This window comes from Propithecus coquereli, unplaced genomic scaffold, assembly GCF_000956105.1.
Source record: "Propithecus coquereli isolate 6110/MARCELLA unplaced genomic scaffold, Pcoq_1.0 Scaffold256, whole genome shotgun sequence".
NCBI classification, from domain to species: domain Eukaryota; kingdom Metazoa; phylum Chordata; class Mammalia; order Primates; family Indriidae; genus Propithecus; species Propithecus coquereli.
In genome coordinates, this window is record NW_012148130.1 from 1,658,806 (window position 1) to 1,679,821 (window position 21,016).

General features: G+C 49.2%; 1 protein-coding gene across 1 annotated transcript in view; it reads left to right on the forward strand.

Moving 5' to 3' along the window:
• Positions 1 to 21,016, forward strand: part of CDC42BPB (CDC42 binding protein kinase beta (DMPK-like)) — a 122,094-nt gene that overhangs the window by 93,744 nt on the left and 7,334 nt on the right. Inside the window, exons 18-33 of the mRNA XM_012647055.1 lie at positions 1,494 to 1,642; positions 3,149 to 3,243; positions 4,226 to 4,305; positions 8,109 to 8,198; positions 8,542 to 8,619; positions 10,168 to 10,273; positions 11,273 to 11,409; positions 12,135 to 12,274; positions 13,579 to 13,660; positions 14,768 to 14,984; positions 15,381 to 15,443; positions 16,279 to 16,875; positions 19,941 to 20,038; positions 20,132 to 20,216; positions 20,390 to 20,507; positions 20,619 to 20,736. Of these exons, the coding sequence (XP_012502509.1) occupies positions 1,494 to 1,642; positions 3,149 to 3,243; positions 4,226 to 4,305; positions 8,109 to 8,198; positions 8,542 to 8,619; positions 10,168 to 10,273; positions 11,273 to 11,409; positions 12,135 to 12,274; positions 13,579 to 13,660; positions 14,768 to 14,984; positions 15,381 to 15,443; positions 16,279 to 16,875; positions 19,941 to 20,038; positions 20,132 to 20,216; positions 20,390 to 20,507; positions 20,619 to 20,736 (2,253 nt within the window). The remainder of the gene's footprint in view (positions 1 to 1,493; positions 1,643 to 3,148; positions 3,244 to 4,225; positions 4,306 to 8,108; positions 8,199 to 8,541; positions 8,620 to 10,167; positions 10,274 to 11,272; positions 11,410 to 12,134; positions 12,275 to 13,578; positions 13,661 to 14,767; positions 14,985 to 15,380; positions 15,444 to 16,278; positions 16,876 to 19,940; positions 20,039 to 20,131; positions 20,217 to 20,389; positions 20,508 to 20,618; positions 20,737 to 21,016) is intronic.

Consider the following 21,016-nt stretch of genomic DNA (forward strand, 5'->3'; position numbering starts at 1 on the left):
ACTCTTGCTCAGGCTGGTTTCGAACTCCTGAGCTCAAACAATCCTCCCGCCTCGGCCTCCCAGAGTGCTAGGATTACAGGCGTGAGCCACTGCACCTGGCCTAAACTCAAATTTTTATTCCACATTTTCTTGGTTTGAAGGTAGATTTACCCAAAAGCAGCAGCACCTTCGAATGTAGTTAACTCCTAGCCCTGCATCACACACGAACCTGGATACAGCCACCTTGTAAACACTGACACCAGGTCCCAGTCAAGCTCTGACGGGGCCCAGCTCATCATGACTTCTCATTCTTCCTGCACTCGTGTCTTCAAAACACAGCACTTTTGAAAAACTTTGACAACTCGTAATTATATTGAAGAAAAGAATACGGCCATGTTCTTTGCTCTAAAATGGGAAAATAATTTCATTTTCAGATTTTAGATTTATAAACACCAGTTAGAATGATCAGAGATTTTTTTCATTTCCATGTTTTCTATTTTCTTCTGGTCATGTTTACACATACATTTTGCCAGCACTTACGAACTACATTAAGAAAAATTTTTACACAAACCTCATAAAAGATGGAAGTTCTTTTAGCAAAATGGGATGGTTGAGATTCTCAAATGGGATTTTGAGATGGTTGCAAAATACTGTGTGAACAGCTCTTCTGTTAAAGGAATAACTGAATGAGAATATATTTCCTTTCTGCCCTTAGAGGTACATTATTTACTCAGTTGAGAAAATCCATCCAGCATATGTCATCTGAAGACTCACTGAGATTTCTCTCATGTTTTTTGTGGCTAGAGGGCCACGTTCTGTTCCCCTCACCCACTTCTAAATGTCTGATAATTATAAAATGTCTTCCTGTGCCAACTTTCTTCTCTTTACTGTTATGGGGGAAAATAAAGAATTCTCAGTTGTGTTCAGTGAAAGTTTTAAAAAAGTCTACCAGTCTACCAGGGTGCTATCTCCAGATTCTTTCGTATTTTCCGCAAGCTGGTGTAACACACTGGACAACCCAGGACGAAAGCGGAAGAATGGCGTGATCTGGCTGGTTTTTTTCACTCTTGCTTCACCCTTGTAGATCATCACTCTTCCCTTTTCTTACTATTTTAATCTTTTTTATCACAAATACGAATGAGCAAAGACATAATTCCTAGAGTGGTGAAATAGCAAAATGTTTTAAGAAATCGGAAAAAGATAACTGAGACCTCATAATGTATTAGATTTATAAAAGTGTCCAGTGGACCCATATGGAAATTGCACTGTAGAATCAGTTTTACTCTAATGAAATAAATTTTATTTTTTAAAAGATTTCTAAGAATGAAAATCATAAAATACCAGAACTAAAATTAGGTCTGATGGTCCCTGATAATATCTGAGTGTTAATATTAAAGCATAATAGAAATGGTTTAAGATTAGACAAAGATAAGTTGCTTATTTGTCAGCATTAATTTAGTTTAACAAATAAATAGCTTAAAGTGCATTTTTAATAATTTTAACCAATGTCTAAGGATCCACTTTGGAAAGTTCGCCGTAGTCAGAAGCTGGACATGTCTGCACGGCTGGAATTGCAGTCTGCTCTTGAGGCAGAGATCCGGGCCAAACAGCTTGTTCAAGAGGAGCTGAGGAAAGTCAAGGACACGAATCTCACCTTCGAAAGGTACTTTGTGCTGTGGTCCTGTCAGTAGGAGCTGGGGCCTGTGTAACCTTGGGCAGACCCTGACCCCTGCAGGCTCTTACTCTCCTCATGTAGAAAATAGGCACAGCGGTGCCTGCTGTCCCACAGGCCATTGCCAGGGCAGCGAGGTCAACTGGAGAGCTCTGAGGAGTGTCAAGCATCTGGCGTTCGGTTGGTGCTTAATAAGAATCGGTGCAATGAGTGTGCCTATGTGCCTCCCCTGCTGCGGGGAGTGCTTAGTGTTCTCAAGAAATGATGAGAGCAGTGTGGGACCATGGTCTCTCTGAATGTGCAAGGGGTGCTTACACCCCTGTGCTGGGGAACAAGACTCACGGCCACGTGTCTGACAGGCACCTCTCTGGCTTCTTACTCACCTTGGCGCTATTCACCAACTCAGAATTTTTCCTTTTAAGCTAAAGGTTATATTTTGAAATAGTGGTTGAAGATGGCATGCCTGTTCCATACTCTTTCCCTAACTTCAGGCAGTCAGAAGAACACCATTTTTACACAACGGTAAATTCAGCAAATATTTGTTAAGAGTCTACCATTTGCAGATACTGTCTCATAATATCTGAATGTTAATATTAAAATATTAACACAGGATACAATAGTGAGGTACAGTTTCATAAAAACCAGGCCTCCCTGCCTGTGGTAGCAGCTGTTGGGATGGCAGGACAGGGCCAGCTCCACCATGCCCTGACACTTCTCTGTGAATTGCATAAGGACCCAGAACTGACAGTGTCACTAACAGGATGACCAAGCCCCAAATCCTGTTAGTTTTGGGCTAAAAAAATTAACAGCAATAGCTGCCATTGAAATGTATTCCCTTTGTGCCAGGAACTACTGTAAGAACTTTGTTCTGTTAAGTCATGTGAACCTACCACGTCCCCATATGGCCAGCACTCGTTACCCCCACTGTACCACGACCAGACCAGAGTGCGGGTGCACGGAGGTGATGTAATTTGCCCACCATCACCCCACTGAGAAGTAGCAGAGCCTCACTCTTAACAGCATACCGCCTGCTCCCTGTGGCAGCCAGACTTTCTCTGTCCCTGCCACAAAATCACTGGAACTGCTAGGCTGCCAGCGCTCGGGTGGTGGTGGTGGTGCTCTCTGGTGCAGTCCACCGTCTCGCCGATTGTGGAAGGGACGTTTACGGGACTGACAGCTGAGTGATCTGGGCTGCGTGTCCTGGGAGGACAGAGGACTCACCTGGAAACAAGATTAGGAACATCCGAAACTGCATTAGGGCTTCATAAGATACACCTTAATAAGCCATGACTTAAAATCTATGGTTAAATATTTATAATTTTGAAATGCTTCCAGTGTCCATAGTGTGCTGAGTGGAAGGCCTGGTGTGCTAAGCACCTGCCGGGTTCTGGCACATTCCCAGCTGCTGGAGGAAACTCCACCCTCTCATCCCAGTGTACCCTGAACCAGCACATGGATGACCTCTTAAAGTCTTTTTTTTTTTTTTTTTAATTTTAGTAAACTAAAGGATTCTGAAGCCAAAAACAGAGAATTATTAGACGAAATGGAAATTTTGAAGAAAAAGATGGAAGAAAAATTTAGAGCAGATACTGGTAAATTAAAATCACATGGTTCTGAATTATTTAATTATAAGCCTTTTTTAAATGAATGGTTTATTTTCTTTTGTCCTCTTTTAGATTACTTATTTTTTAGTTACATAAAGCACTCATATAATTCCAAAATCAAAATTTGAAACAGTATATTCAAAGATACTTTCCCCAAAGGTAACCAATTTTGATTTGTCCTTCCTTTGTTCCATCTAGAAAGCATAAAGCAAATCCACACACGCGGTCACACGTGTCTTTGTACTTCCCGTTACACAGAAGGCACCATTCTATGCTGGGGGACACCATCCCGAGCCCCATTTGTGGCTACACCGTACATCGGGTGGGCTGTGCCGGCCCCTGGGGTGGGTGCCGGGCTCCTCCCCAGCGTTCACTACCATGGAACGTGCTACAGTGGGTAGCTGTATGCATAGAGCATTTCATATTTTTGTCAGTGTATTTTGGGGATAGATTTCTAGAAGTGGGATTGCCTATTCAAAGGGCAAACGTGCATAGACACTGGTGCTAGGTGCTGACAGATGCCCTTCCAGAGCTGTACATTGGTACCCGCCTGCAAAGTATGATTTCAAACTTTTGGACTTTTATCACTCTGAATTGGTGAGAAATAGCATCTCAGCATAGGTTTAATTTGTATTTTCCTTGTAAGTAAGATTGAGCATCTTTTCTTATGTTTAAGGGCCATTTGTATTTATTCTGTGAATTATATATTTGTATCGTTTGCTCATTTTTTAAAATTCAGGTTTTAATTTCTAGAAGCTTGTTGCATGTCAGGAATTAGAGCCTTTTGTTTGTGATGTAAATTGCAAGTATTTTTCCAACTTTTTTTTTTTTTACTGGTATCACATCAAATTTATTGGTTAACTTACGTAGAATTGACATCTTGATGACATTGAGTCTTCCTATGTAAAAAATAAGATATAGTCTTTTAAATTTTTTCTTACCTTGACTGTTCTTTGTTTCTTTCTTACAGGGCTCAAACTTCCAGATTTCCAGGATTCTATTTTTGAATATTTCAACACTGCACCTCTTGCGCATGATCTGACATTTAGAGTAAGTCATTTTTTTAAAAAAGTGACAAGTGAATTTTTGATAAATTAGAAATAATATAATATAAGTTGACTACCCATGGGACCACAAACACACCAGTAAATTACCATTTGATGTTCATCAATTATCTGACATATAATTGACCTGGCATGTTAAATGTGTAAGGTTAGAGACATATAAGGTATTTGAACTGCTCCCGGAGAAGCTTTCTAAACTCAAATTAAGTGGAAATTAGATTTAAAAAGTGCTCAGTGTCTTCAGGGGAGAAATCTACACAGGCCTCTGACTGTGTAATGAGTATTTTAGGTGACTTTTTAAATACAGATTCTCACATTGCCGCAAATAATAATTTAGTCATGTTACCACTTTTGTGCCTTCTATGTAGCTGTGTAGTTCAGCCTCTGGTTGATGGAAAGACCCAAGCGTTGGAGCTGAAGGTGGCACACATGCCCCGAGGGAGCCCCTGTGCGGGCCCCGCCCCCCGCTGGGGAATTGCTGGTGGCTTAGGAAGCAGCTGTCGAGTGGGGGACGAGTCCCACCTCCCTTTATGTGCTGCAGGTTCTCAGTGGCACTCCGTGGAGACAGTGCAGTCTTTCTCTCCATTTCTGAGAGAATAAGGACGGACCCTTGCTAGCCGCCATTGTAGCAGGCCAGAAAGCTAGAATAATGGAAGCGACTCTCACTAATAGAACTTCAGTGAAGTGGTGGATGGTGGTGGTGGCTTTTCAACTTCCATTTAGAAAATTTCAACCCTACAAGAAAGCTGAAGGAATAGTATGTTGAACATGTGTATGTCCCTCACCTGGGATTTTGCCACATTTGCTTTCTCTCTCCACACACAGACTTTTCTCCCCTGAACTATTTGACAGTGATTTCCAGGCATCAGTGACAGCAAAAAACTTCAGCGTTTGTTTCCTAAGATCAAGGACATCTCCGGAGATGTGATTATCTCACAGCGTGATTATCGCATGTGAGACGCGCTGCACTGGTGGCCCAGGACAGTCCAGTCCAGGTTTCCCTTGTCGTCCCAGTGATGTTCTTCAGAGCTAAGTTTTCCTCCCGGTGCTGGATCCAGCTGGAGATCATGATTGTATTTAGTTGTCATGTCTCTTTTATCTCCTTTAATCTGGAACAGTTCCCCTGCTTTCCCCCATTTTATGATATGTTTCTATTGTCCAGAGCAATTGGCTTGTAGACTGTCGTACACTCTGGATTTGTCTGATGTTTCCTCTTGATCAGACGTGGGTTGAACATTTTGGTGTAAACTCTATGCGGGAGACGTTGTGCACTTCTCCCACACAGAGGTCGGCTTGCCCAGGATTGGTGCTGCCTGCCGGGGCTGCTGCCTTTGTGATTAGGGAGCAGTCAGGGGACCGTGTTGGTCTGTCCCCCAGCAGCCTTCCTGAGGGGTGGGCTGCACCGGCCATCATAGCCTAGATCATTATTACAAAATCCAGGCAGGTTTGTATTGTATACAACCACTCTGAGCACACACCTGTTTACCTTCACCTGTCAAAATGTTTAGTTTTTTAATCAAATTGGCAATGCTTATCTTTTCCCTGAAGTCCCCAGTTTTGAAGAAGCAAATATATTTTTACTGTTAATTGCTCACTGGTTCCTTGACAAACCTGTTGCTGCGTGAGCCTTGTGCCTGATCCGTCACTGGTGCTAGACACCATCGTGGTGAGGAATGAGTAAAGATGCCAAAGGAACAGAGACAGTGCTTGTTTGCAGGATGGAGGTGTCCAGGAAAGCAGCGGCTTTTCTGTAAAATTAATGGCCAGAGTAGAGAGCGCAGTGGCAGGTGGGTTTCCAGCAACTGGTGTCCATCAGCGAATGAGTCACAGCTGTGGACAGCACGCAGCGCAGAGTTTAACACACGGGCAGAAGCCGCAATCTACACTCCTCACTCTCCGTGGCCAGTATGCCTGCCATTTTTAATCCCTCTCTAATACCGGTGTGATTTAGGGGGAAGGGCATTTACTGTTGCAAAGAAAAACCCCTTGGTCAGAGTCTATGTTAGGAGTTGTTTCCAGATTCTGAGAATCTTTGAGAAGCTTCTGTTCCACTTTGCACACATGAAACTTGTTGCCTAATACTAGGAATGGTTTGCCACCAAGATTGAGTCAATATATTTTCATGTCATTGTTTACTGGGTGGGAAATGATCATTTTTGTTCCTCCTGTCTGTCACCACCAAGGACTCTCTCTCCTCCTCGTCTGCATCTTCTCTGCTAGCCTTTTGGGAGGAAGTAAGTGACTGCTGGTGCCGGCTTCCTATGGCTGTCACTCCTGTTAATGAACAGCATTCTCAATTCTCCTCTTCCTTAATTTGCATCCTTTTGATTAATTAACCAACTAAATAAAACTAGTGGGGCTTTTATGTGGCTAAAATTAAATTACTTAATATTCTTTTGCTCCTTGTTTAGCTAAAGATGGAACTCTAACTCATTTAACATACCTTATTTATGGAGCAAATTTGCTTACATTTTTTAGCTTTGATAATCGACTAATTGATCTAGCCTTTCCCCTGTGAATTTGTACAGAAATTCAAATCCTGCAGCACACAGTTGTGCACGTGTGTGTGTCTGCACGCACTGCGATCCCATCTGAATTTGGCTCCTTCTCCAGCAGCCTAATTAATTGCAATTGTTGGAAAGTGTTTAGCTGATTTGGTTCATTGGGATTCTGATGTCAGTACAACATAGAGCTGTAAACTGCTCTTTAGGTACCTACCTACCCAGCTACTTGTGTGCATTGGCACACTTTCTCTGCGCTAACACTTGCTACTAAGCGTACTCTACAGGGGATGTGGGTCTGTAAATAGTAATGGCTTTTGATGATGAACTAGTAGTTTCAGGAATACTCGTTAAAATCAGCTTGTTTTTTAAGTGGTTTGATAGCTTCAGCTTCAGATAGATCATTGTGAAATTAATTTGGAACTCTTAAGTTGTTAGAACAAAAGAAAGCATTCCTTCCCTGCATCATATAACTTTCAGGGAAATTCTTACTCATGTTTATAGGCCCACAAACCTCTGCTGATGTTAGACTTTCTTCTTGATCCCTGAAATGAGGTTAAGGAGCATTTGGCTGCCGGGCACAGTGGCTCATCCTTGTAATGCCAGCACTTTGGGAGGCCGAGGCAGGAGAATCGCTTGGGGCCAGGAGTTCAAGACCAGCCTGGGCAACGTAGCAAGACCCTGTCTCTACAAAAAATATAAAACTTCACCAGGCATGGTGACACACACCCGTAGTCCCAGCTACTCAGGAGGCTGAGGTAGATGATCATTTAAACCCAGGGGTTTGAGCTTACAGTGAGCTGTGATGACACCACTGCACTGCAGCCTGGGTGACAGAGTGAGACCCTGTCTCTAAAAAAAAAAAAAATATTTGGCTAGTTGATCTTAAGGCTACCAGGTTAAGATAAAATTACTTATGAATAAAATAGAAGGGTTGACATTTTCTGGGTCCTCCCCTTTAAATGGCCAGGGCTGGAGGCTGTAGGAGAGTGCATGGGAGGGCTGCACAAGGCGGGAGGCCCATGGCTTCTCACCTTTGGTGGTAACTGTGCCTTGTCTGACTCTACCTGCCCACACAGTCACCACTCCAGCCTTAGAATTCAGTGGTCGTCAGGCAAGCCAGCTTGTCTGTGAGAGGACCTGAGGGTGACAGGACCAGGAGTAAGAACGCTGGCACTGCAGGGCCCCGATAGAATGCATGTTTTAAATAAGGAACATGTAAGTAGAGCCTGAATTCTATAGAATAAGCCCTTTCAGTCCCACTATTTCTTTGTCTTTGTTTTCATAGACCAGCTCAGCTAGTGAGCAGGAAACACAAGCTCCCAAGCCAGAAGTGTCCTCGTCGATTTCCGTGGCTGCAGGCACAGAGCAGCAGGAGGTAAGACAGTGCTGCCCTGTTGGTACTCTGAGCCCTGGGGTCTGCCCTCCTGTCCACATGGCACAGCCTGCCCCTGATGAACAGACGCCGAGGCTGGCTCACCTGTCCCTGCAGCACAGGTTGTGGCTGGACCTCCTCCCAGGCACCCAGCCATCTTTCATTTTCTCAGTTACTGTCAGTCCATCAGCCAGATGAGGGCAGCTGTGACAGATGTCTCCACAGTATAGCAAATTAAAAATGCAGAACTGTTAATTATTGACACATTCTAGAGAGAAATAAATCCCAAATGGGGTCTGGCGGTGCTGGGCTAGGCCGATGCTCACCTGTCCTGCTTGTCTCCCAGGACATAGCCCGGCCCTCGCAGAGGCCGCCCGCTGTGCCGTTGCCCACCACGCAGGCCCTCGCTCTGGCTGGACCGAAGGTAGGGGCCTTGCTTTTCACCCAGGGCGCCTTCTTAGTTGTAGAAGATAACTTTTGTATAAATAAAATGAACTTTGTCATTTTTTTATGCACACAATAAGACCCTCATGTTCTGTTAAGGATTTATTTAAAAAGGTGTATAATTCAGGACGCTGTTGGGACCCTGTGTTTTCTCGACTCCAGCCATGCTGCACGAACGCATTTTAATTGGAGGTTCTCAGTTTAGTCTCCCCATTCTCGTTTCCTCACCCCCAAACCACATTTCCCTCTCCAGTGGTAACCACTCTGTGGTATGTATCCACTTCCTTCTCCAAAGTTATTTTCATTTGTCTGTCTGCACTAGAGAACCATGTGCTTGTGGGTGAGAACTTTCTCCCCACCATACGTGGAACGACACTGAGCATGCAGTTTTGAGCACAAATGCATCTTGGAGAGCCATGCGCGTTGGTGCACACAGGTCCGCGTCATCCTTCCAGCGGCCTTGGCCCTGCTGCAGGTCTCCTTTCTCTTCCCTGTGAACATCAGCACAGATCATAAAAGTTCACTTGTGACAAGGCTCTACGCCCCAAGCTTAGCAAGCATTTAGCCCTGTGTCCCTAGGATGGGCTTTGTCATCATCATTAGTGTTGACATGGCCTCTATTTATGGTTTCACCCACAGGCAGCCGTGCCCGTTAGAGATGAGCTAGATTTTGTGTGAGAATAACTAATGGTTTGGCTTTTGGACTTGGACTCTTGGAGAGTCAGGGACCAAGTCGAGAGGTCATTTATTTGGGTAGCATATTGGAGATGGAGCAGCAGCTCTGCAGGGTGCGTCACGTGTCACTCACGGTTATGACGGCCCCTTCCGCAGCCCTGCGCCCTCCCTGCCAGCCTCCCACCCCAACCCCCACCCCCATCCTGCCTCTGATCTCTGGAGCTGTCTCCGTCACTCCTTTGCTCCCTACACATGGCTTCATCTATATCCGTGTCCGCCTTAGGAACGTATTATTTTTGCTGTGCTGAGCTTTGTACACCACCGTGCTGCCTGGTCTTCTCTGTGCTCTTCTACGTCTGTTCTGTTGTCAGTCCCGTCATAACATGTCTGTCCTTCCAACGAGGTCTCCGGGAGCTATTCTGCTGTAGACGTTTCTTGCATGTCTCCTGGTCACATATGCAAGGGCTGCTTTGGGTGACAGCCCAACCCAAATTCTGGTGCCAGGCCGGCCCCCACGATCTGGTCCTGGTCCTCTGGGAGACCAGGAGCTTGCACCAGAAAGAGCGTCGGCCACCATGGCACTCCAGCCCAGCGATCTCTTACGGTAGCACAGCTCACCAGAGGAAGCCTATGTTGGTTTATTGTCTGGCTCAAGCTCTTCAGGTGGTCTTAACCACTACTCTTCGATTAGCCCTCTTAGGGAACACACATACTGAGAAGAGAAATTGCACGTTTTCAGCTTTTCAAGATACTGTCCAAATTGTTTATAAATTTGATCTCAACCAGACTGATCCAGCTTTCCTCAAAGTTTGTGATTGGCCTTGATGTTGTTCTTTCTGATGTTCTCCCACAGCCAAAGGCTCACCAGTTCAGCATCAAGTCCTTCTCCAGCCCCACCCAGTGCAGCCACTGCACCTCCCTCATGGTCGGGCTGATCCGGCAGGGCTACGCCTGTGAGGGTGAGTGTCGGCCTGTGGGCCGGGGGTGGCGGGTGCAGCTTCACCACGCACTGTCTGGGCACCGGCCAGCCCGGGGGAGCGGTTCTCGCCCAGGCAGGCCAGTCGGAGGTGACATTCGGTTGTGCAGATTCTGAGGGCAGGGTCTTTATTTTTATAAATGCTCAGTAAAGGTTTGCTGGTGTGGATCCCTGCTGCACTGGGACCCCAGGGTGCTGCTGTGGCTGCCTGGTCATCTGTTGAGAATTACTATAAAGTGCACCGTCCATGGCTGCTTAAAATCAGAGAGGAAAAAGAACTGGAAAATCTTCCATTATCAGATCATCTGCTGATAACCACGATGGTCTCGTCTCTGCTTCTAGTCATTATTATTAGTATTAATATTTTTAAGTTTCTGCCCTGTGCTCTTGCCCTGTGCTGGGATTTGGGGATGTGGCCTCGTCCCCCTCACCCAGCCCTTTCTGTGAGTGGTACTCGCCCCATCGAGTAGATGAGTACCCACCCCGAGGTGCCCGTGCACTCAGTCCGGGCTACAGTCGGTGGGTGGCGTTGCTCTGCAGAACAGCTATTGTATTTTTCTTCATTGTGAAAGCAGAAGCATTTTCTTTTGTTACTGCAACTCTTGCGCATTTGGGTTGGCTGCCAGGACCCTGCCGTATCAGGTGACCACTGCCTGTAGTTGACTGCGGGTGGGTCCCTGCGAGGCGATTTGGGGACTCAGCCCCATGGGGTGCGGCTGGCAGTCGAGCCTTTGTGGTGATACTTGGAGCTAATGAGTCTCGCTCTCCCTGTAAGTGTTCCTCTGAGCATGTCGAAAATTCATTCAATACCAAAATCCCTGAGCTTCTGTGTGGCTTACGTTCTACGGACTATTTTTGTCTTGGTGGATATCTAGACTTCTCTTGGTGATGTGTTAAATTGTCTCCTCAGGCTGTATGTTCTGCAGTGATTGCTACTTTGTAGGAAGCCAGTTTCGAGGGTAGTGTTCTTTCTCTTTTCCAGTGTGTTCGTTTGCTTGCCATGTGTCCTGCAAAGACAGTGCTCCCCAGGTGTGCCCGATACCTCCCGAGCAGTCGAAGAGGCCTCTTGGCGTGGACGTGCAGCGAGGCATAGGCACAGCCTACAAAGGTTACGTTAAGGTAGGAGGGTGCAAGGGACCCCCGGTGCAGCTCAGCTGACACAGCGTAGTTCATGTCCCACTAGGTTGGCCCTCAGTGTCTTTGATGGGTAATGACCACTAACCGTGCCCAGCTGCTCTCAAAAGCTGTCCTGCTGTATGAAATGACCCTGGGGCCCATCCTGGGAGGCCTCATCTCCTGGGAAATGAGTTGATCAGGCCGGCGTGGCCACTGCTCTGAGTGACCCGGGGTCCTGAGGACTCCACACAGAAACACACAGCATCCATCAGGGGTTCCCTCGTTCCCTGCCTCCTGGGATGAGCGTCTAGCCAGTAGGCAAAAGTTCCAAAGCTAAATGTGTTTGAAAACCACCAGGCTTGGACCGTTTCTAAGTGCTATAGCCTGTCCAGCTACAACATTGCAGACATTCTGTGTTTGGTGTGAACACACCTGTTTGCCAAATTGTCCACCATTCCCCCTGCATTACCTCCTGTCATGCACAGAACCCTCCCCAGCACTGCCCTGAGCCTCCCTGGATAGGGACCTCTGTGTCCAGACATAGCTCTGGCCACCAGCCTGGGCAGGGACACAAAGGGAGCTGTCCTGGTGAACTGGGAGTCAGGCAGCAGCCTGAAGGAGGCTGTGACCACATCTGATGGGGCCTGGTGGCCTCCGCTGCCCACCATCCGCACACGTTCTGATCGGCCTCCCTGGCCCGGTGGAACGCAATCCCTGTTTGTCCTTAGGTCCCAAAGCCCACTGGGGTGAAGAAAGGGTGGCAGCGGGCATACGCGGTGGTCTGTGACTGCAAGCTCTTCCTGTATGATCTGCCAGAAGGAAAGTCCACCCAGCCTGGGGTCGTCGCAAGCCAAGTCTTGGATCTCAGGTCGGTGTTCATGCAGCACTGTCCTTGTTCTGTGAACTGTGACTTATTTATCTTTAGCCACAATAAGAGTTTGTTGATTAGTAATCTTTCACCTCATTTTTACATTCACCTTAATTGCTATATTGTTCCAAAAACAAATAAAAGCTTAGTTATGACAAAGTACATACTATAAACTTTTCCTGCTTTGGATGTTTTTGCATTGAAAAATTTGCCAAATAGGCATTTATTTATGCCCAAGAACAAGCAGAAAACATCCCAGAGAAAAATTGTGCAGCCTGTGGTAGTCCATGCTTTTCAGATACCTGGGCGAGCACTCTCGGTATGTAAAAGAACTCTAGAGCCATGGGCTTTGTGTGGCCACAACATTCACTGCATGGCGCCGTCCCTCACCGTCCTCTTCTCTTGGCAGTAATAATGCCGTCCTGGCATCAGCTGCACAGAGAGTGTGGGGCCCCTTCCTCCCTCCGGTTGATGTCTCTGAGCCTCCATCTCCCATTTGTGAGGTGTGGACAGGGTCACGTCACTGCCACGTAGAGGGTTGTGAAGGTTGACACGTTGCTAGACAGGCTGTGCTCGACAGAGCCCTCCACGCGGAGCTGTGGCTGCAGCCTCCCTGTCTATATAACGGCGTGCCTAGATGTTGTCAGCCTCTCCTGGTGCCACTCGGGTCAGCTCCTGCCACAGGCGTCGTGACTGTGGTTGGCACCTGCTCTGGGCTTGGGCCCAGCCTGGAGGCTCAGTCTCCAGCAGTGGTTCTTGGGGCGGGGCTGCCTCAGGGTGCCCTGGGGACAGCCCGGGTGTATTAGATCCTTTGCAGCATTGAGCTTCCATTTCCCTTGCCGTGCACAGTTGTGCCCGTAGCCTGGCAGTAAAGAGCCACCAGTGGACAAAAAGTTGGCCTGAGCCCAAGTCACGGGCACTGACAGCAGAGCACGGCCTGCGCTGGACACAGCATGTTGGAGATAGCACAGTCGCTCTCGGCACGTCTTGCCCCCTTCTTTACAAGTGGTCATCAAGCGACTGCCTGGTTGCGCCAACTACAGGCCAAGGCAGAACTTGTAACTGGGACAGTGTGACACACACCAGCAGGGCTTAGTGCCCTGCTGGTCACTGAAACACCTGCAGGGGCCTCGGAGGGTGTGTGGGCTCTGTCGGGGGGAGTCTTTCCTCACCCAGCTAAAGGCAGGGCCTCCTTCTGTTGTATGGTACACATGGTGGAAGTGTCCTTTTTTGCCAGGGTTGTAACAGGACAGGGCAGCCTGTGTGTGTCCCTCCCAGCGTGGTGAATGTTTCTTTCTTACCAGAGATGAAGAGTTCTCAGTGAGCTCGGTCCTGGCCTCCGATGTCATTCATGCTACACGCCGAGACATTCCGTGTATATTCAGGGTATGAATTATTCTGTTTTTTCTTTTCTATTTATCAGAGAACATTTCGTTAATCATTAAAAAAAAAAATCACATGGTAAAATACGGTGGTTCTTCTGCACATTTCATAGCGCCCCAGTGCAGCTTAGTCCTCTGCCTTCCCGCCTGGCTCAGGTCCCGCCCTCTATGCACCGCCCAGCTGTGCCCCTCTTGTTGGGGAGCCTCCTCCCCCGCTGCACCCCCGATCCTACATCGGAAACTCCTGCCCACTTGGCCTGTACCTCGCTTGCTCTGGCCACAGTGTACTTCCTGCTGGAAGCAGCTTTGGCAGATACCACGCGGAATGCACTAGAGCGCCCGGCTTTCCTGTTCCTCCTCAGCACTGCTCGTCAGCACGCCTGCTGGCTGAGTTAGCCCCTACTGCAGTAATGTTAGATTCTGCAGCATTAGGAAGTTTCTGGAAGATTGTGGATCAGGGAAAGAACCCCGTAGCCCCCATGGGAATTTTTATAAACACAGTAAAATTTGGGCGACTAAAAAACTAAGTCTATGAATCATTATTTACTAAATCGCATCTCTATTCGGAAACAGTCTCTCATGCACAGTACAGAGATTGCCTCGCTGTGCTTAAGGTGACGGTCACTTTGCAGCAACCGGGGCGATCCGTTTCCTAGTAAGTGCTTAGGGAGCATGATTTGCTGAGAGTGTTTCTGTTTGAGGTCCTGTTTTCCCTGGACACATTTTCGGAGAATCTACTTTTTAATTTTAATAAGCTTGTTTAAGAAAGCAATTTTTTTTAAATGAGCAGTTACATCTTAGTTTTGGCAAGAGCAGAATTAACTAAAATCTGACCAGGAAGGGACTTCACAGGCCTATTTTTAACTCTGCCCCCTTCCTGTTTGCTGCTAAGAGCCGCCAGGCGCGGAGCCCCACGTGACCTTTGCTGGGCAGGGAGGACATGGAACCGAGGCGCAGCCCTGCCGTGGCCCTGGAACCCGGGTCCGCCAGCGGTTCCTGCACTTCATCACCTCCAGTGCTAAACGGCTCCGAGCCAGGGCGCTGGCATCTGGTGTGGTTTGGTTGTCTTACGGCTCTTCTGTTTTTGTCTGTTTTGTTTTCCGTCATGAAGGTGACAGCCTCTCTCTTAGGTGCACCTTCTAAGACCAGCTCACTGCTCATTCTGACAGAAAATGAGAATGAAAAGAGGAAGTGGGTTGGCATTCTAGAAGGACTCCAGTCCATCCTGCATAAAAACCGACTGAGGAATCAGGTCGTGCATGTTCCGCAGGAGGCCTACGACAGCACGCTGCCCCTCATCAAGGCCATCCTGACAGCCGCCATTGTGGGTAGGTCCCAAATGCTGTGTCCTTTGAAGTGTTTGAAACCCGGTGTTTGGGCTCTGAATTGCTCCGAGAAAACAGAGCAGTTCAAATGGCGCTGTGACGCCCATTTGAACGTTCAGACAGATTCTGACCACGGTTGTGCTGTGCGTTTGAATTCGTAGAAAGTTTCTCTGCACATTTTAAGAAGCAGGACCCAACCTTGCCCAGGCCCCCCACATATTCCCAAATCCACAAATTCTCAGTTCCTACAGTCAGCCCTGCGGAACCCACACGTACAAAAAGTTGTGTTTGGTTGAAAAAGATCCATGTATGAGTGGGCCTCGTGGTTTGAACCTCTGCTGTTTGAAGGCTGACTATGCTGATTTTGTGTATGTTGTTCGTACCCCCACCCCTGCACAGATGGAGACAGGATTGCGGTTGGCTTAGAAGAAGGGCTCTACGTCATAGAGGTCACCCGAGATGGTGAGTGAGCAGGGGGTGCGGTTTCCACCTGAGGCATCTCGGGTCCAGCCTGGCCACTGCCGGCAGGCACAGAGTCAGCAGCAGGAACTTCTGAGGGTTACCATGAGATTCACTTGATGTGTAAATTGAGTCACCCTGTCCTAGAACACGACGGGAAAGGCAAACAGCTGAGAAAAATAACATGCAGAAGACACGGTCGGTGCTCAGCAATGTCCATGGCGTGAGTGCTGGTGCATCAGTGTGTGGCCATCGCCAAATGCGTGGCGACGCAGCACAGAGTTCTGCATTACAGCCATTGAGTGGGAGGGGAGGGCCAGGAAAAGCCCCCCAGGAGAAGGAACAACCACGTGATTCCCGAGGCACTGTGGCTTCACTTTAGATTTAATTTAGTTCACATTTGGACACTTCACTCTTCCCAGTGAGGAAAGGTGGCAGTATCTTTGCACTTCCCCACCTTACAGCCCTGAGTCTGGGAATACAAACGTCAGGAGACTAGAACTGGCCCTGGGCCCAGGGAGGGTCTTGGGGGCACATCCCCCGGGATAAGGTGACGTTTGCTGGTCCATGAGGGTGTGTGTGTGAGTCCGAGCAGACACGGGCTGAGGTGCGTTAGAACAGTGACCCCTGGGGGCTCCGGACTGAGAGCACGTGTGAGGCTGGCACCCGCTAGCATGTGCGTGTCAGAGCGGGCTCTCCAGGGAGCCACCAGGTGCTGCCGTGCAGGTCAGAACGGCTCGGGCTGACCGCAGCTGGAGGGAGCCTACGAGGAGGGTTCAGGGGCATTGGGGTGGGTCTCGAGCTATGCTGAGACACTGACGCGCCTGTCCTGCCGCAGTGATCGTCCGTGCTGCTGACTGCAAGAAGGTGTACCAGATTGAGCTCGCTCCCAAAGAGAAAATCATAGTCCTCCTCTGTGGCCGGAGCCACCATGTCCATCTCTGTCCGTGGTCGTCCTTTGACGGAGCGGAAGGCAACTTTGATATCAAGCTTCCAGAAACAAAAGGCTGCCAGCTCATTGCAACGGCTACGCTGAAGAAGAGCTCTTCAACCTGCCTGTTTGTCGCCGTGAAGCGGCTGATCCTTTGCTACGAGATCCAGAGAACTAAACCTTTCCACAGAAAGTTCAATGAAATTGTGGCCCCTGGAAACGTCCAGTGGATGGCCGTGTTCAAGGACAAGCTCTGTGTTGGCTACCCTTCTGGGTTCTCTCTGTTGAGCATCCAGGGAGATGGGCAGTCTCTAAACCTGGTAAATCCCAATGACCCCTCGCTTACGTTCCTCTCACAACAGTCTTTTGATGCCCTTTGTGCTGTGGAGCTCAAAAGTGAGGAGTACCTGCTTTGCTTCAGCCACATGGGATTGTACGTGGACCCGCAAGGCCGGAGGTCACGCACGCAGGAGCTCATGTGGCCTGCGGCTCCTGTCGCCTGTAGTATGTATATGTTTTTCTGTTGCATATTCCTGTTGCTGCTTCCCACATCAACGGTCGGCATGTGTCCTATTTTGCTCTGGTTTGTCTTCCAGTCCCCTTAGTCAAGTAGGCACAGGAGCATCAGGAGAGCTGGGCTACATGGTTTTCCACGGTAGAACGTGGGGTCCAGACCAGCAATGGGTGGGCGGCAGGTGGCCACAGGCTTCCCCTGATAAGCAAGCTGCCCACTGCCCTGTGCCCCTCTCCCCAGCTCACAGGGCTCATCCTTCCAGGGGTCCCTCAGCAGAAGACCCCAACAGTGGGCACAGGCCCCTGGGCAGAAGGGCTAGGTGAATGAATGCACACAGGGACATGGTGTTTACTCTTTTTTTAAAAGGCCGTGCTCATGATAATACGTAAACTTACACAGTGATAAGACAAGCTGAAGCTTTTTGATTGCCAGAAACAATTCAACTCTGGTGTCTAGGCTTCAGTCCTTCTTGGGACAGTTGTTTTCTGAGAGTGGTGGGAGCTGTTCTGGAAAAGTTGGGTTATTAATTTGCTTAGTTTAAGTGACTTTCTGTGTGAGTGGTGGCCCTGACGGAAGTCGGAAGCCCTGGCTCACTTGGGGCGTCATAGAGGCCCGAGAGCTTGGTGAGCTGGGCGCTGGAGTCTGGGCTTGATGGGTGGGTGCTTCCTGCCCAGCCTGCTTTTAAGAAACCTTAAAACGTTGAGATCCTTTTATGTGATATATTGGAGTAGCTGGCACCTTCACATCAGCAGGTCAAGAGAGAGCAGAGACCCACATCAGACCAGCGGGCACACGTTGATTCTGAAATAGCAGCAGATGGGGGTTACGGGGGTGGTGGGTGGGACATCGTCATTCTCCCTAATTACTGAAAGCTAAAACCTTTGGTCTGCCCCGCTGCTGGCCTTGCCAAGCTGGTGGCATACCTGGGGCGTCAGGACCAGACACCCGGGCTGTGAGGGGAGCCACCAGCTTCAGCCCGCAGGGCCTTGTTGCAGTGTCCTGGCTCTGTTCCTACACGGCCAAGGCCACTGGTGCGGCAGACATACAGGTGGGTGGGGTTGGGTCTGAGGCCTGGGGTGCACACAGGAAAGGGGCCAGGCCCGCTGCTGCCGCCGCACCCCTCGTCCTCGCCTCTCCCCACCACCCCCATCCTCTTCATGGGCAGCCAGCACAGGGGTCAAAACCACACAGGATTCCTGCTTGTTGGGTCTTTTCCTCTAGCACTTTTAAGTCTTTGCAAAGTTTAATGTCAAAAAAGACCCGTCACTGTGATGTTTTTAAAATCCTGGCCATGTGTGACCAGCATGGACGCCCGATGTTCTTGGATTCTCCACCTTGGTGGGTCTCCTTTTTTCTCTCCCCCTGGCCTCAGTACAGATACCAGGTCAATTTTAGAGCTGGCAAGAAACAATTAAATAACCTTTATCATGGAGAACTGCTTGTTCTGAGTCCATGGTTAGTACTTTATGTGTGTGGCCTCACCTGCCCTCCTGTCCCTCAGGGCAAGTGTCATCAGCCTCATCTAGAAGAGGAGCCTGAGAGTTACAAAGCTCATGTGACCTGCACAAGTCACATGTCAAATATGTCAGACTCCAAAGCCCACATTCTTTCCACTATAATACTATCTTCTCAGTTGAAATTTTTCTTTAGACTGGACACCTCAGTTTATCACTTTATCAACAGATTGGAATACTTCCTGGTTCTTTGCAAATGAAGCCCCCCATATTCCGAAAGTAAGGGGGGGTTTCCCCCAGAAGTCCCCTCTGTGTGGAGAATGGTCCTCTGAACATAATTCAGGGTCCACTTTTGCATGTGGCACTCAAAGAGGGTATCCGAAATGCCACTTCTGAGGCAGTTTGGTGACCAGTTCCAGCATCTTCTGTTTACTTCCCAAACAGTTTTCATTTTTGTATTCAAAAAAAAAAAGGACTAATCACGTAGCCTGTTTGGAATCTGTAATAGAAACATAGCAGAAGTTTTTAAAAAATGCATCTTCAGTTAGTAAAGTATGACGTGAAACAGATGAACTTTGACCCCAGGAGGTTAGAAGAGCCAGGAACGAGAGCTAAGCTGGAGCTCTCTTGGATTTTACAGCCCTGCACCTTCAAGCTCAGCATTTCCCCAGGGAGATGCCTGGGAGCCACGCCAGGGTGAGGTTGCGTGTGTACACGACGTGTGTGATGACAGTGAGTGTGCGGTCCGTGGCAGAGGGCCAGGGGAGGTGGGCGACGCTGCTCCTTTCGCGCCGGCAGGTAGTGCAGCTGTGTTCTTATTGCCGTTCTAAGTGTGGGGAAAGTCCCCTTAAACTCCACGTGCCAAATGGGCCAACAGGCTTTGGGATCACACCTCAGGCACTAGAGTTGCTTTGTGTTGTGACCCGACAGAGACCATTACTCATAGCTGAGGGGACGAGCAAGGCGGCGCGAACCACAGGGCTCCCTGAGGGAAATGACTCTCATTTGCATGTGTGTTCTGACCAGCCTGCGAAAGGATGCCTGCCACGTTCTTGAAGGACCTTGTCATGCAGAGAAGTCCAACAGCCTTAGCGTGGTGTGGGGACTGGTGGGATGGCTGCCCGGAGCTCAGCAATGGTTTCTGTGCGGAGGTTTTAAATACCTACCCAGAAACCTGCCTTCTTGCCATCTGGTACGGAATTAGCCCCAAAATGCTGAGCAGTCAGCCCTTACCTGCATTTCAAATGTGTTGAGCCTGAATTACCAACCTTTTGCAATAATCATGTCTCGTATCAAAGAGCTAAATGGAAAGGCAGACTTTTAAGAGTCACCTTCACCATCTGTACTGTGGTATTTAAATTGTTACTTGGAGTGATGAGGGGAGTGGACATCTGAGTGTGTGTGTGACTCCGAAATGAAGACGATCTCCAGAGTGGAACCTGAAGTGTGCGATGGCATGCCCCGGGTGAGGGTGACCTGGGTGCGGGCCGTGCTGCCTCCTCTACACTCTTTCAGTCCCCAGGTGTGGCCATCAGGACTGGCGGCAGGTGAGTTCCGGGTGCCCGCGTGGCTGCTCACCTGTTCTGCTCCGTCTGCGCTAGGTTGCAGCCCCTCCCACGTCACAGTGTACAGCGAGTATGGCGTCGACGTCTTTGACGTGCGCACCATGGAGTGGGTGCAGACCATCGGCCTGCGGAGGGTAAGGCGGCCTCTGCGCCCTCCTCGCTGCGGGCAGGGTCCTCCTGGTCTGCCCCAGGGCACGCGCTTACCTCCCGCCTCTGTTCCGATGCAGATAAGGCCGCTGAACTCTGAAGGCACCCTCAACCTCCTCAGCTGCGAGCCTCCCCGCCTGATCTACTTCAAGAGCAAGTTCTCGGGTAGGCCTTTCTCAGCAGGTGGGAGCAGAGGGGAGGACAGCCTTTCAGACGGCCTGGGCCTGCACTGTCTGTCGCGGCACATGTGGCCGTTGTCTCGGGTGCAGCGGCCTTTGTCTTACATGAAGGACTTGCACTGCGGCCACAGTCACTGTGCACTGTCCCTCGTTGCGCAGGAGCCGTCCTCAACGTGCCAGACACTTCTGACAACAGCAAGAAGCAGATGCTTCGAACCAGAAGCAAAAGGCGATTTGTCTTCAAGGTTCCGGAGGAAGAGAGATTGCAGCAGCGAAGGTAGGAGCCGGAGCCCACAGGGCCAGCTCCACCTGGCGCTAGCAGGGGGTGCATTAGAGCCAGAGGATTTTCACACATTCATGAATCTCAAACGTATTTCTTTTTCCCCAGAGAGATGCTTAGAGACCCAGAATTGAGATCCAAGATGATATCCAACCCCACCAACTTCAACCACGTGGCTCACATGGGCCCGGGTGATGGAATGCAGGTGCTCATGGACCTGCCTCTGGTGCGTTCCCCAGCCAGGGCGTGGGGAAGGTGGGTGGGGGGCTCCATCCCCTCCTCTCTGCAGGCCCCTGAGTCTGTGCAGATTTCCCCACGGCAGGGCCCACTAAGGCCGTCTGGTCCTCCTCGGCACTCGGCTCTGACCTGGAGCATCTGTCATGCGATGCTGTTCAGCTGAACCTCCCTCCTCAGTAGGCCTTGTGGGCACTGGCCCCTGTGCCCCTCCTGGGCACTGTGACACTGCAGGCGTCTGTTAGTGTCAGTCACCATCTCAGCCTGTTAGT